The 16,426-nt window shown below is 39.2% G+C and overlaps 1 protein-coding gene across 3 annotated transcripts; it reads left to right on the top strand.

Moving 5' to 3' along the window:
- Positions 1–1,535: 1,535 nt before the first annotated feature.
- Positions 1,536–15,335, top strand: LOC127439499 (gastrula zinc finger protein XlCGF57.1-like). 3 transcript variants are annotated; one of them, XM_051695680.1, is made up of 4 exons: positions 1,536–1,681; positions 3,822–3,945; positions 12,102–12,249; positions 12,569–15,335. In XM_051695680.1, the coding sequence occupies exons 3-4, from the start codon at positions 12,195–12,197 to the stop codon at positions 13,948–13,950; spliced, it is 1,437 nt and encodes a 478-aa protein (XP_051551640.1). In that variant the 5' UTR covers positions 1,536–1,681; positions 3,822–3,945; positions 12,102–12,194; the 3' UTR covers positions 13,951–15,335. The 3 variants fall into 3 exon arrangements, with proteins under 3 accessions (XP_051551640.1, XP_051551638.1, XP_051551639.1); XM_051695678.1 differs by lacking the exon at positions 3,822–3,945; XM_051695679.1 differs by lacking the exons at positions 1,536–1,681; positions 3,822–3,945 and having other exon boundaries at positions 8,025–12,249.
- The last annotated feature ends 1,091 nt before the right edge of the window (positions 15,336–16,426 follow it).

The following is a 16,426-nucleotide window of genomic DNA, read 5'->3' as shown; positions in this document are numbered from 1 at the left end:
TATTTTTGCCATGTGGCTCAGCAGCTCTGGGTGCAGTACAACGCTAAAATAATCAGGAGGTTATTGAAAAGACACCAATTATTCAGACCTATAATACAATTTATGTCTGCATGCAAGTTAACTTAAGGAAAGAATTAAACTGCCAGGCTTTTTTTTTTTTTTTTTTTTTTTGTGTGTAGTATAGACACAACATTAACCAATCGCACCCAAGTGTGCTGATGAAGTGCATGTGACTGCCTGCTGTTGTCTTGAAGCAGCACTAACCTCAGCTTATGACCATAATAAAGAGAGAATTTGGCATAGGACCCCATAGGCCTCTTTTCTGTGCAGAGGCGCTGCTGTTTCTCGCGGCAGAGCCAATGTGAACATCCAACCTGACCGCTCACAAATGTGTGAACCTGGCGTTAGATGAAGCGTGTCAAGTCATGGTGTCAGTTTTCAAGGGCATCTGCGAATGGAGACGCCAGGACCGGCCCGTCCTATCTGCGATTTTAGGTGACTGCCTAGGGCCACGACGTGGCTGAAGTGCCCCCATGAATACGTCAAGTCAATGTTTTCATTAATTCGCTAATTTCATTAACTTTAGTTTTGAAACTGACTTGCTGCATGGCGCTTTGCAATACATGTGATCTGTACACACAACATACAAATCACAATGATGGTGGAACTTTATAATATGAGCTCTGAATAATCCCCAAATGCTAACAACTAAGAGATAGGATCAAGAGAGGTATAACGGGCGAAGGTGATGTTAGATGGTTGAAATGTACCGGAAATAATACATAGTTGGAAAGCCTCTCTATAATGGTGCATTTTGACGAGAAGAAACTGCCAGATAGATGTGTTTCTTGGTTTCGTCAGCTATATGGTTTGGCCATGTGGTCCACCAACGCTTGGATGCTATAAATGTCAAAAATATGGACCTGTAGCAGCTGTATGTAGAGAGAAGCAATGGTGTGCAAGTGAAACCGGTCCTGCTCCAAACGGGATCCGAACTGATATCTCCAGCATGGCTCTACAGCCTCTAGCGTCAGTCATCCGTGTGCCTCGTGATGCCGGGGGAGTGAGGTTTACACATACCGCACAGCTATCGTGTACCAGCTGGCTCCCTTTACACAAGGTGTGACGGAGAACATGAGTATGGGAAGTGTGGGCAAGGGGTAAAACCCAAAGGCTGTAACTGTGGAGGAGAGCACAGTGCTGGATGTGGCGGGTGTCGGTCTTTCAGAGGCTATTGAACATGTGCTATTAAGCTGCAAAGCATATGAGAGAGAAAGATATCAGCCAAAAGAAGAATTAAGATCATTGGGTATTGCTAGACTATCAGTGCAGAATCCCATGCAAAATGTTCCTAAGCAATCAGGAATTGATAAAGCTCTGTTGTGTTATATAAAGGATTTTTTATTTTGTAGGTAGGTAATTAATATTGTTTGTTTATATTGGTCACAATTCAACGTTGTCGCTCCACACGCCAGTCCAGCTGGTGTCGCTAATGAGACAATAGTTGGTTTGCCAACCGTCAATAAACAGCACGAAGAAGAAGACGACACTCGAGCTCCTGCAGACTGTTGTTTAGATGAAACGGATGAATTTATCTCAATGAATCGTCAAATAATACTTTTTTAAACATTAGTTCACATGTTAACGCGTCTTTGAGCTTTAACAACTCACCGACCGAGCGGTAAGAGAGAAACCTTCATAAACTGTTTGTTTTATTATTGTCTGATGAACACAAGAGGGGTATTCCAGAAAGCAAGGTTAACTTAGCGTGACATAAACCCTGAACTCTCGGTTGATTGACCCAAAACGTGTTTACTCGCGGGATTCGTTCACTCAGCCGTGAGTTTGAAACTCGGAGTTTGTGCGCGTTCATGGTGATTCTCACAATCGTCACAACGGAAAGAGACTTATTAATATTTCAGTGATGCAGAACATGAAGTTTTAATGACTGTAAATGAGCATTACTTCATCTTCACTCCTAATAGCGACAGGAGCTGCATCGGTTCAGGACTTGACAGAAAGTATACTGAATCACTGCGTGAATTTTTTATTAATAAAACTATAAAGTTATACTGTATATGTACAAGTTTAATTCAGCTATAATATTAGACCTCTCTCGCCTGCATTAATGTTTAATAGGTCGACCTTTATTTGTTTGCACTGAACTTCATTATAAGCATTAACGTGCATATTCTATTAACATTATGATAATACCATTAGGTTTATAGGTTTACTATATATTTTATTTTAAGATGAATTCCACTTGTATTTACCATATTCTGTGCATGCTAATTTTATTTTACTCTATGCATTTCCATTTGATGTTCCCAGTTTAACATTTGGAAAACTTAGAATCACATCACCTTTAATTTCCCACAGTTGCTGATGGTGACATTGTCTTAATACACCCTCTTTTAATTGTAGGATCTCCCACAGTTCGCATCCTTTTTCATAGATTGAATGTAATGTTTGTCAGTAGGACACGCGTGATGATTCGTAAGATCTGCTGTAACAGAGGTGGACAATGATGGGAGATGTATGTCCATTATATCCTTTTCTTATCTGGTGTGGCAATCAAACTTGTTTGTTGTCTTGTCCCCTAAAAGACAATGGCTGTGCAGTCTCGTGTAGAGGGTCCATCGGCCTCCAACAACTCGCTACTGAATGAAATTATGTTGTTACAACTGAAGATCATGTGTCTTGATTACACATTATATATGTTAATGATCTCAATATTAGAGAGAAAAGTAACTCTCATCTCTTCCTAGTTGTAAAAGGTCAGTACTGAAAGGCAGATTAAAGGACCACGTACAGCTTCTAATGGAGTAGAGGAGACTGAGCATCAGAAAGACATCTTTTCATTGAATCGCTTCACCACCAGCTAAACGAGGGCACTGTGGGTGACTCTAAATGACAGCATGTCTCATTTATATTTTCAGATAATAGAGTACAACGATCAAGTCTGGAAATGTGTGCATTTATAAGTACAGTACATGAATTCAAGTGATATGAAATAAGATCTCTATGCTATATCTGTGGTCTGTGATCACATTATCTAGTTAGTGAAGAAGAAGAATGATTGATTATTTGCTGAAGCTTCGAATTGGCAGACATTACCTGCATATCGATACTATGTAATGTTATAAATAACATGATATGTGAATTGACTGAAGCAACTGTCAGAAGAATGTGGGTACTGTAATAATTGTATTCTATGAAATGTGTAGAATAAAACGTGTTTATTAGATGGGCTAACTATAAATACATAAAGCCCTTTCTTTACGGTGAAGAGTGTGGAGGCCTTTCCAATGTATTCTACGTTAAAAATATTACAGTATTAAAAACTTCCCGTTGAAAGAAAAACACAATGTACACAATTTGTTCACTTTTGAATGCAAATCTGTGTTGTGTGAGACTGGAAATGCCGGAATAAAGAAGATTCGTGAGGTAAAGATTGCGGTTTACTGTAACATTGCTTTAAAAGTCTAATCGTGTGCGTAATCTGAGCTTCCACGGCCACTGCGTCGCTGTTAAAAGCGCACGTGTGCGCTAACAATCTCTGAATGATATCTGTCTGAAATGAACTAACTCTGGAACATAATCTACTCGCACCCAGTAAGTAGAGTAAACTGGCTACTAACATACCCTGAAATGACCTTTGTTTTTGGAACAGAAAGTTGAGGTTATCCGCTTACTCGGAGTAAACTTACCCGGATAAGTTGCTTAACCTGCTTTCTGGAAAACCCCTCTGTAGCCATAATAATAACAACAACATATATTTACTCATATAAAGATGCTCATCATTACTGTCATTATTCAAGAGTGTGATGTCAGTAGAGAGTATTGAAGAGTGTGTCAGTTTGAACATCTGATTCACATTGAACACACACGATTAGAGCTGATAATGTTCACAGATATGGACTGTGAGCTGCAGGAGGACAAACTGTGAGTAACACCAACATAAATAACTGCAAAATCCAAAACTGACTCTCTTTCAACTCATGAGTTGGAATTTCAAATGAATTGGATTACACACACACAGGAAGTTGAATTCAAAGAAATTCAACACAGTAACACAATTTCATTAGTCCGAGACACATCTTATGACATAAATTATTGAGTTATTATTTCAAAACGCGAATCTATTGATTGTTTAATATATTGAACAAATTAGAGCTTTCTGGGAGATGAAATGTTCTTCAATCATGGTCCATAAAATGAAAATATACATGAAATATAGTGAGATAACATATTACATTTTTATTATATTTATTATTCATTATTAATAATATAAAAGATGTGTTTGTAGAAATTAAAGGGCTTTTCCACCTAAAAATGTAAATTCTCTCATCATTTACTCACCCTCATGTCATCCCAGATGTGTTGGACTTTCTTTCTTCTGCTGAACACAAATTAAGATATTTAGAAGAATATTTCAGCTCTGTAGGTTCATACAATGCAAGTTGATGGTGACCAGAACTGTTAATCTTCAAAAAGCACATAAAGGCAGCATAAAGTAATCCATACAACTCCAGTGGTTTAATTAATGTCTTTTGAAGCGATCCAATGGGTTTTAGATAAGAATGTGCTGAAATGTTATTCCTTTCCACTGTTAATCTTGACATCAGCAGTCTCCTTGGCAATCATTATTTCAAGCTCATTTACACTACCTATAACGCCATCGAACGCTCTGCGCATGCATCAAGCACCAGGATGTATAATCAAGCTTGAAATCACGATCGTGCCTAGAGAGTACAATGACAAGGTGTACAGTGAAAAAGGAGTTTTGGTCTGTTCTCACCCAAAACCGATTAAATCTTTAATACCTTTTTAATTTTAAGATATTAAACATTTTAATTGCCCAGACCTGCAGATACCCTGTTTTTCAAACCTAGCAACCACACACATTAGGGGTGTAACGGTTTATTGTGGCACTAAACATCGCGGCTCAAAAATATGACCATACGCATTGTGGAGATGGGACTTTTTTATTATGATTAAAATTAGCGTCTGTTTTGTCCAATATGCACAACGTCTTGAGCCTACATAATGCGGGCATACAAATGGAAATCGCTTCATTGCACACAAGGACCCGCACCAGTCGACTTCATGACAACGTCTTCACCGAAGCGATCAGACTTTTAACTCTTGAACTCTCATGATATATCTTATGCCTGGGGGTCTTACTGGGGAAACTGAAATTCCACCGGAAGTTGTTCTGTAGCATTCCCTAATGTAGGCAGCGGTCATTTAGACCCCGTTTCCAGCTGGTATTAGGATGTGATTCAGATGATTCGATGACAAGTGATCAACACTATATACAGGTGTAAATAGGGTGCAAAACCTTTTGTGATTGAATCACAAAAAACACATATGGAGGTAGTCAAAAATGCATTTGAAACGCCGTAAACACTGTCCGAGACGCAGCAAAGCGCAACTCCTTATCTGTCAATCAACCGCTGCGCTAAATAAAGAGTTTAAACTGTTCGTTACTCTGGTGACACATGGCTTTAAAAGGAAATAACTGTCCAATCGGGGAAAATGGAAAAGAAAGCTTACACATACATGTACGAGATCTTTATGGACCTTCTTCAGTGTGTCTTCGTGTGTACTTACAGTAAAATTTTAGCTGTACCTGGTACGCCATTTTTCCAAGCTTCTTTGTCTTTTGTGACATTTTTCCGGTTTATTAATTTATGATGTAGTGGTGCCAAGTTTTCATTAAATATTACTTTATTGGTTCATCCGGCTCCCGCCTCTTCCTTTTCAATTTTAATCCCCCCTGCTAAATTGGTGCCGAAACCCGGGAAGGAGGAGGGATGCACTGTTGTGGAGTCCTTGCCACTGCCGTCCGCCAAAGGAGCAGACGCAGCCGTCCGCTGTGGGACGGAGGAGTCGCTGCTGGCCGCCTGGATGCAGAGGAATGTCCGCCGTCCGCGAGGGGAGGAGGGGCTCGCTGCTGGCCGCCTGGAGTGGTGGAGCCGCTGCCAGGGGCGGAAGGGCTCACTACCGGCCGCCAGAACACAGACGGGACGGAGGAACGGCTGCTGTCTGTGAGGGGAGGAGGGGCTCGCTACTGGCCGCCAGAACGCTGAGGGGCGTTCCATCCACCAGGGGTCGGAGATCTCGCTGCTGTCCGCCTGGGGAGGAGCGGCTGTCGTCCGCCAGAAGGTGGAAGAGTGGTCGAGGACTGGTGAGCAATTTTGTCTGGGAACCGCGTGTCTGGGAACCGGTGAGCAATTTTTTTTCTCTCTCTCCTCTCTTTCTCTCACTGTCGCTCTGCCTCGCTCTTTCCCTCTCCCCTTTTCCCTCCCCTTGTCTCCTTCCCAGGTCTCGAGGAAGGTGGGGAAAACCTGCCAGCAGGTGCAGCCGGAAGGGCATCTACCTTTTAAAATACAATACAATTGAGTAAATATAGTGCTAAATAATTATGTTTGTTATTTACTATATTACAGTGCATCTGGAAAGTATTCACAGCACTTGTTCCACATTTTGTTATGTTACAGCCTTACTCCAAAATGGATTAAATTCATTATTTTCCTCAAAATTCTACAAACAATACCCCATAATGACAACGTGAAAGAAGTTTGTTTGAAATCTTTGCAAATTTATTAAAAAAAAAAAAACGAAAAAAAAAAAAAATTACATGTACATAAGTATTCACAGCCTTTGCCATGACACTCAAAATTGAGCTCAGGTGCATCCTGTTTCCACTGATCATCCTTGAGATGTTTCTACAACTTGATTGGAGTCTACCTGTGGTAAATTCAGTTGACTGGACATGATTTGGAAAGGCGCACACCTGTCTATATAAGGTCCCACAGTTAACAGTGCATATCAGAGCACAAACCAAGCCACGAAGTCCAAGGAATTGTCTGCAGACCTCTGAGAAAGGATTGTATCAAGGCACAGATCTGGGGAAGGGTACAGAAAAATTTCTGCAGCATTGAAGGTCCCAATGAGCACAGTGGCCTCCATCATCCGTAAATGGAAGAAGTTTGGAACCACCAGGACTCTTCCTAAAGCTGGCCGCCCGGCCAAACTGAGCGATCGGGGGAGAAGGGCCTTATTCAGGGAGGTGACCAAGAACCTGATGGTCACTCTGACAGAGCTCCAGCGTTTCTCTGTGGAGAGACGAGAACCTTCCAGAAGAACAACCATCTCTGCAGCACTCCACCTATCAGGCCTGTATGGTAGAGTGGCCAGACGGAAGCCACTCCTCCGTAAATGGCACATGACAGCCCGCCTAGAGTTTGCCAAAAGGCACCTGAAGGACTCTCAGACCATGAGAAACAAAATTCTCTGGTCTCTTTGGCCTGAATGGCAAGCGTCATGTCTGGAGGAAACCAGGCACCACTCATCACCTGGCCAATACCATCCCTACAGTGAAGCATGGTGGTGGCAGCATCATGCTGTGGGGATGTTTTTCAGTGGCAGGAACTGGGAGACTAGTCAGGATCGAGGGAAAGATGAATGCAGCAATGTACAGAGACATCCTTGATGAAAACCTGCTCCAGAGCGCTCTAGACCTCAGACTGGGGTGAAGTTCATCTTCCAACAGGACAACGACCCTAAGCACACAGCCAAGATAACAAAGGAGTGGCTCCGGGACAACTCTGTGAATGTCCTTGAGTGGCCCAGCCAGAGCCCAGACTTGAACCCGATTGAACATCTCTGGAGAGATCTGAAAGTGGCTGTGCACCGATGCTCCCCATCCAACCTGATGGAGCTTGAGAGGCCCTGCAAAGAAGAATGGGAGAAACTGCCCAAAAATAGGTGTGCCAAGCTTGTAGCATCATACTCAAAAAGACTTGAGGCTGTAATTGGTGCCAAAGGTGCTTCAACAAAGTATTGAGCAAAGGCTGTGAATACTTATGTACATGTGACTTTTTTTAGTTTTTTATTTGTAATAAATTTGCAAAGATTTCAAACAAACGTCTTTCTCATTGTCATTATGGGGTATTGTTTGTAGAATTTTGAGGAAAATAATGAATTTAATCCATTTTGGAATAAGACTGTAACATAACAAAATGTGGAAAAAGTGAAGCGCTGTGAATACTTCCCAGATGCACTGTAAATTGTGTGATATATCGGCATTGTAGTGGCCTATCGGCCCCCTGCTGTCTGGATATCAGCATCGGCCATTAAAAAACCCATATCGGTCGACCACTATCTATAGTTGAAGTCAGAAGTTTACATACACCTTAGCCAAATACATTTAAACTCAGTTTTTCACAATTACTGACATTTAATCGTAGAAAACATTCCCTGTCTTAGGTCAGTTAGGATCACTACTTTATTTTAAGAATGTGAAATGTCAGAATAATACTAGAGAGAATTGTTTATTTCAGCTTTTATTTCTTTCATCACATTCCCAGTGGGTCAGAAGTTGACATACACTTTGTTAGTATTTGGTAGCATTGCCTCTAAATTGTTTAACTTGGGTCAGAAGTTTTGGGTGTCCTTCCACAAGCTTCTCACAGTAAGTTGCTAGAATTTTGGCCCATTCCTCCAGACAGAATTGGTATAACTGAGTCAGGTTTGTAGGCCTCCTTACTCGCACATGCTTTTTCAGTTATGCCCACAAATTTTCTATCAGATTGAGGTCAGGGCTTTGTGATGGCCACTCCAATACTTTGTTGTCCTTAAACCATTTTGCCACAATTTTGGAGGTATGCTTGGGGACATTGTCCATTTGGAAGACCCATTTGTGACCAAGCTATAACTTCCTGGCTGATGTCTTGAGATTTTGCTTCAATATATCCGCATGATTTTCCTTCCTCATGATGCCATCTATTTTGTGAAGTGCACCAGTCTCTCCTGCAGCAAAGCACCCCCACAACATGATGCTGCCACCCCCATGTTTTACGATTGGGATGGTGTTCTTCGGCTTGCAAGCCTCACCCTTTTTTCCTCCAAAAATAACAATGGTCATTATAGCCAAACGTTTCAATTTTGGTTTCATCAGATCAGAGGACATTTCTCCAAAAAGTAAGATCTTTGTCCCCATGTACACTTGCAATCTGTAGTCTGGCTTTTTTATGGTGTTTTTGGAGCAGTGGCTTCTTCCTAGCTAAGCAGCCTTTCAGGTTATGTCGATATAGGACTCGTTTTACTGTGGATATAGATACTTGTCTACCTGTTTTCTCCAGCATCTTCACAAGGTCCTTTGCTGTTGTTCTGGGATTGATTTGCATTTTTCGCACCAAACTACATTCACCTCAAGGAGACAGAATGTGTCTCCTTCCTGAGCAGCATGATGGCTGCGTGGTCCCTTGGTGTTTATACTTGCGTACTATTGTTTGTACTGATGAACGTGGTACCTTTAGGCATTTGGAAATTGTTCCCAAGGATGAACCAGACTTGTGGAGGTCCACAAGGCTGATCTCTTTGGATTTTTCCATGGTGTCAAGCAAAGAGGCACTCTGTTTGAAGGTAGGCCTTAAAAAACATCCACAGGTAAACCTCCAATTGCCCAAAGGCTTGACATCATTTTCTGGAATTTTCCAAGCTGCTTAAAGGCACAGTTAACTTAGTGTATGTAAACTTCTGACACACTGGAATTGTGATTTAGTCAATTAAAAGTGAAACAATCTGTCTGTAAACAGTTATTGGAAAAATTACTCATGTCATGCACAAAGTAGATGTCCTAAATGACTTGTCAAAACTATAGTTTGCTAATATGAAATCTGTGGAGTGCTTAAAAAAATTAGCTTTAATGACATAAACCTTAGTGTATGTAAACTTCTGACTTCAAATGTATACTAATCTACTATTTATAATGCTGAATGTTGTGCATAATAAAGCTATGGGGCAATTTAATCCTTATGTCATGTCTGATTTGATTTCATCAGTGAATTATTATTACTACCATTGAATATGTATTTTTGAAAATAATATTTAGATGTAATCAGTGACAATATATATTTTTTTTATTTATTTTTTTTAATAAAAAATATTTTAAATGTATGTCATCAGTGACATTGGGTAAGCAGTATATGTACAGTATATAACATGATTCCGTATTTCCAGTAAGCAGAATTATCTAATATTTCCATTTGGTGTCACTGTTGCCCTGTTGTAGGCTTATTTTAGTCCCTGTTCATCACTGATGGATTATTTAACACTTTTAAGAACAATAGTTTTAGCCAAATTTTACAGGAAAGGAACTGTTTTGCATATGTCTTTATAATATAATAATACTAAAAAACTTTCAATCTTAACTTTTCTTGATTTAGGCTTAGTTTAAAGAACCGTGAACTGAACCAAACCAAACCGTGAGCTCATTATCGTGAACCGAATTGTGAGATGAGTGAATGTTTACACCCCTTACACACACTGATAATCTAATTTAATCATGTATGTTACATCATCTCAATGGGCAGCTGCACTGAAGAGGCACTGCAAGCTTTATGCTTTAGTTTGAGTCAAAACTTATAATTAGTGTGTACATTTTAAAATTCAAATGATGCTTAGGGAAAAAGTTACAGGGCTCGAAATTAAGAATTATCATGTGCTTGTCTTTCGGACAGGAAAATTGGTCATTCACTTGTCTGGAGAGAAAAATACATTTAAAGTAATAGTTACATCCTCAGTTAACATGTCAAAGTTTCTGTTGTATGTTTTAAAAAAAAAAGAAAGCCCAACCTAATGGTATGTCCACTGTCGGCCATCTTTGGAAAGCTCTCGGGAGGCTATTTCCAGTCATGACAGTGCAGCTCCTATCTACTTGAATGGAGAAAGACCAAAATTTCTAAATCATCAAGGTTATGATAAAAACATATTTCCAATCAGCAATAAAAAAAATCTGACAGTACTGTTATGAGAAATTTTGATTAATTACCTCATATTACGCTGAAAAACGCAATTTTCCCAGCTTGTATAGCTAATGTGCTTGCGTGTTATAGAGTTGATTGACAGGTGATCTCTGGATATAAAAGGTGATTGGCTCTTTTAACTTTCTATATCCGTTGACCGTTTGGTGTTCAGAGCTTCTTGGTTGAGCGTTCCAATTTCTCCCATAAATTATTATTATTATTTTTTTCTCCCCTTTTCTCCCCAATTTGGTATGCCATTTAAATAAAAGTGGCCCATCTCTGCTAAATAATCTCTGACTTGATACACTGTGACCTCCCCTAGGGGGTCATGGTCAAGGTAGCCAAGGACTCAGAGGGCTCAGAGCTCATAGGCACCAAACCAGGAATGGAATCTCTTGGGCCACAGAGGCTAGGAGTACCGAGTCTGTGACCATCAAGACTTGGACCAATGGAATGAAGGGGCCTCAATGACTGGAATTTCCAAAACCAATGAAGCAGGGACCCCTCTCTTCCTTCTCTTAACTCTCGCCACCTTCGTAAAGCAAGTGCTGCGAGCCGCCTCCAGATAGCAAGCGCTGAGTACTGTCTCTGACAAGCGAGTTTTTGGCGCCGCCCTTGGTGAACAAGCACTGGAAGTCAGGAGAGTGTGATTGCCGTGGGTACGGATTGCAAAACCCTAGGTATAGTTTATGAATCTGTGGGTACAGATTGCAAAATTGAGCGTACGGTTTAAAAACCATGGGCACGTTTAGTTAAAACAAGGGATCAGTTTACAGTTCTGTGAGTATGGTTTATAAACAGAGTACAGATTGCGAAATCGTGGGCATGGATCAGCAGTTCTCTTTATATTTCCTCTTATTGGTCCATAGAAATGAGATAACATAGAAGAACAATTAAACTACTAAAATACGGAGAAAAAAAAAATTTAAGAGTAAAGACCATGACTTTGAAGCTCTGCACAAATTCACTTTTTCTAAAACACTATTTCATAGCCTAAAAAAAGGATGTTTCTTTCTTATCATAACTTATTTTACTTTAAAGTGAGACCTTTTTTATTTACTGTACAACATATTGTCAAAGAAATGATCAGAACATCAAACAGATCTGAAATTTCTCATGTAGAATACAACAAATATTGTTTCACTCACATACCAAATATAAATCAAGTACAATTGAAAAGACCACAATGTGTAATTACACAACAATCACAATCCACACCTTCAAATAAGCCGCACCCTTTTCAATTAGCTTATAAATGCTTGGAATATTCCCATCATCCTATAGGTGAAGAAAGAAGAATAAGGTGGCATATAAAGAGGGAACAACTCCAAGTGTAACAGCTGAAGTCTATTGACATACTGTTGCAACAGTGAAGACATGAGTGATCTAAAACCATGCAGAATAAAATTTGAAGATACTGAGGAACAAATAGGTTGGTGTCCATTTTTGGTTCTTCGTAATGACTGTTGATGAACATTAAGGCAACAAATCTTCAGACTGTTTGCTAGATCTTGCAGCTGTAGTTTGACAGTTATAGAAGCAGTGAAATTACAGTTAAAAAAATAAAACCAGAATCTACCAGATTTTGTGATATTAACCCGAGAATGACAGAACTAACCTTCAACATGTTAAAGATAACATAAAATAGATAGCAGCCTTTGCTGCTTCAAGACATTAAATTGGAGTTCAATTGTATGTTTTGTTTCACATTTCTGTTTCTTTTATCTATTTCTGTTTACTGTTCATTTTAGACCTGATGGAGGTGAAAGAGGAAATTCAAGAACTAAATGACATAGATCAGAAACACCATCAGCATCCTAAATCTAATAATTCAATAACTGATGAAGAATCTAATATTTGCTTCAAGAGTGAAAGGAATTTCTCACAAAAAAGCACTCAAAGAACAAGAGCCAAATATTCTTTCATCTGCCCTCACTGTGGAAAGAGATTCACAAAAAAAGCAGGTCTTCAAAGGCACATGAGAATTCACACTGGAGAGAAACCTTTCACATGCACTCAGTGTGGAAAGAGTTTCACACAAGAAGGAAACCTTAAGAGACACCTGACAATTCACACCGTGGAGCAGCTTTACACCTGTCCTCAGTGTGGAAAGAGATTCACAAAAAAAGATCTACAGAGGCACCTGAGAATCCACACTGAAGAGACGCCTTTCACATGCACTCAGTGTGGAAAGAGTTTTACACAAAAAGGAAGCCTTAACAAACATATGAGAATTCACACTGAAGAGAAGCCTTTCACATGCCCTCAGTGTGGAAAGAGTTTCACACAAAAAGCATCTCTAAAGAGGCATCTGATAATTCACGCTGGAGAGAAGCCTTTCACATGCACTCAGTGTGGAAAGAGTTTCACAATAAATAAAACCCTTCAGGAACACATGAGAATTCACACTGGAGAGAAGCCTTTCACCTGCCCTCAGTGTGGAAAGAGTTTCACAGAAAAAAGAAGCCTTAAGGAACACATAAGAATTCACACTGGAGAGAAGAAGCCTTTCACATGCATTCAGTGTGGAAATAGTTTTACACAAAAAGGAAGCCTTAAGGAACACATGAAGATCCACACTGGAGAGAAGCCTTTCACATGCACTCAGTGTGGAAAGAGTTTTACACAAAAAGGAAGCCTTAAGGAACACATGAGAATTCACACTGGAGAGAAGCCTTTCACATGCCCTCAGTGTGGAAAGATTTTCACAAATAAAGCAGATCTAAAGAGGCATCTGAGAATTCACACTGGAGAGAAGCCTTTCACATGCCCTCAGTGTGGAAAGAGTTTCACACAAGAAGGAAACCTTAAGAAACACATGAGAATTCACACTGGAGAAAGGCCCTTTACATGCCTTCAGTGTGGAAAGAGTTTCACACAAGAAGGAAACCTTAAGAAACACATGAGAATTCACACTGGAGAAAGGCCCTTTACATGCACTCAGTGTGGAAAGAGTTTCACAATAAAGAAAACCCTTCAGGATCACATGAAAATCCATACTGAAGAGAAACCTTTCAAGTGTTCTCATTGTGAAAAGTGTTTCATGATGTCAGAAAATCTGAGAACCCATGAGACAGTGCATACTGGAGAGAAGCCATACCACTGCACTTCAAGTGGAAAGAGTTTCATTTAATCAAGTAATCTACTCTCATCTAAGAAAGTGTTGTCCAAATTTGTCATACTGAGCAAAGATCATTTTCAGGGTATACTCTTTTTCCAATAAACGCTGTGAAATTCAGATTCACAGAGTCACAAAGATGCAATTTATATGATCAGAAACTACATAATAACTGGCAAATAGCAGCACAAATGGAGATTGCACCAGTTTGATCTTAGAGTTCTGAGCCCAGCCTAGTGTAATCAAACCAGTTTGGTCGTGCATGCATTTTCACTAGCCAAAATCCCACACCCAACAAAAAGTGATAAAGGTACTGAAGACTGTTACTGCATGCATTTCTTTGGAAATTCTTTGGAGTTTAGCAGGACACGAGACATTGTCCATAATTCATGGAAGTCTAGACTTTAAACCCATTCGTTCTAAATTGTACTTGCCTTTATGAAAGATTACCATTGCTCTTCTATTGCTTAAGATTGGCATTTCTAATAATAAGTCCAAAACTACTGGTAAGACCATGGACAGCTCTATATTACCATGGTTATAATCTTTATAAAAAATAAACTAGTATTTTTTTTAATGAAAAAACTAATAGCCTAAGCACACTTTGGATATTAGATAAATGCAAGAACATGTCTTATTTTTATTTTTAATTTGTTTAAGTACTGTGTAAAATGTATTTCTCTGAATTATTTACTTTATACTTTGCTATACTAAACATTACTATGTTTATTTTCATTATATGTAACCTTACAACTATTCCTTATAAGTTTGACATAGTGTACCTTGTTTGTAATGCTTATAATGTTGTACATTTGAACGTTCAGAAGATAGCGTCAATGTATTAGTTTTGAGCTTTAATGAAGTAACCTTGTGTATGTAACATAAGCAAATAGCTTCATCAAACAGCTGTTTCTTTGTAATATTAAACATGAAAACAGAGAAAAGTTATTTAACTGCTTTACACCATAGAAGAACATGTACATGTAGTAGAATAAAGAAGTTTAACCTAAATGTAACCAATGAGATAAACATGTAGTAATCATAAGTGTACAACAGAGGATGGGGTATGTATGAATAGTTTTACAGACAAGACTCTTGAGAAAGAGATCCAGGAGAAGAAAAAGTCGTCTGGCTAAGAAACTGCAAAAGAGGGTTTTAAAGGCGCTCTCAAAGCTGCAAGCGATGTCACCCAGAGAATCCTTTAACTCTGAAAGAATGCGGAGACTGACTATATAAAGACTGATGAATTGATTGAACATGGGATTCAGCATCGATTTACACTGTTTCCCCAACACTGCTGTTGCTCAATTGAGATTGTTTTCTAACCATTTACAGTACCTTTTTAATTTTAAGTGTTATGACTAAAGCATTGTAACCAATAAAACTGAGGGTTTTATGTCGCAGGTGTCTCCCTGCGCTTTGATTTTTGAGACTTTGTAAGTCTGAGTTGAAGGACTACCATTTAGTAGAGGTCTGCATGGGTCTTAAATGAGACCCGACCGGTATCCGAGGCCGTGTGAATCCGAAAATGTTTACTCTCTTTATAATTCTTCTCAAAATAATAGGATGTATGTAAGCATTGTGTACAACATTCATAACAGTACAGTAAAAGTAAACATCCACAGGCAGTAAACAACACTGTACGGCAGCCCCTTCAGCACACCAGAGCAGAGGGGGAAAAACATTGGCTTACCTTTTATGAAGCGCGGAAACGTTTGTAGTTGCAATTTTCTTGTTGAGGGCGAAGAATTGACGTGGGTTTTTGTTCAAGTTTAAACTTTAATGAAAACGTATTCAGAATTACAAAAGCAACAAAACAAAAACAGTTATAAACTTAATATCAAAACTCAGGTCAAAACTGTGTTGCTCCGTTTCTTTCCAGCTCAAAAAAATAAAGGCTTCATATCCTTTCTATTGGGAAACAGAGCAAACCAAAAGAGCATAAAAGGGGGGTGTTTTAGCAAATATACACAAATAATGTATCTAACATTTATATAAACATTTTCTATATAAAAAAACTTACACAGTTTCTAAATTCTAATATAATTCTTGAGATTTTTTTAGCCATTCATTCTTATAATTTCTTTCTTGATTCAGTTGTTCAAATTATGTCTCTAACATCACCAGTCCCTAATTGTACAGGCAGGCGGACTATATCGATTACTGTACTTAATCATCTAGAACCATGATATTTCAGGGTTAGAGTATCTGAAATTCTACTCCATCTACAGTTAGATAGATAACTTGGAGATAGGTCTGTCCAGGCATGCTAATCTTCGTCTGAACATGGACACTGCGAATATTTCCCTTGGAGTCAGGCATCGTCCTGATGATGCGACCCATCCTCCAAGATTTCAGAGGTGCATTGGAGTCAACAATCAGGACAATGTTTCCAACCTCGAAGTTTCTCTTCAGTGTGGCCATGCTGTCATTCCTGCATTAGAGGCAAGTATTCCAGCGTCCACCTATTCCAGAAAAGATCCACCATGTA

Source organism: Myxocyprinus asiaticus, unplaced genomic scaffold, assembly GCF_019703515.2.
Source record: "Myxocyprinus asiaticus isolate MX2 ecotype Aquarium Trade unplaced genomic scaffold, UBuf_Myxa_2 HiC_scaffold_64, whole genome shotgun sequence".
Classification (NCBI taxonomy): Eukaryota; Metazoa; Chordata; class Actinopteri; order Cypriniformes; family Catostomidae; genus Myxocyprinus; species Myxocyprinus asiaticus.
Note: the sequence above shows the minus strand (reverse complement) of the source record. Positions and strands in the feature narration are given on the sequence as shown.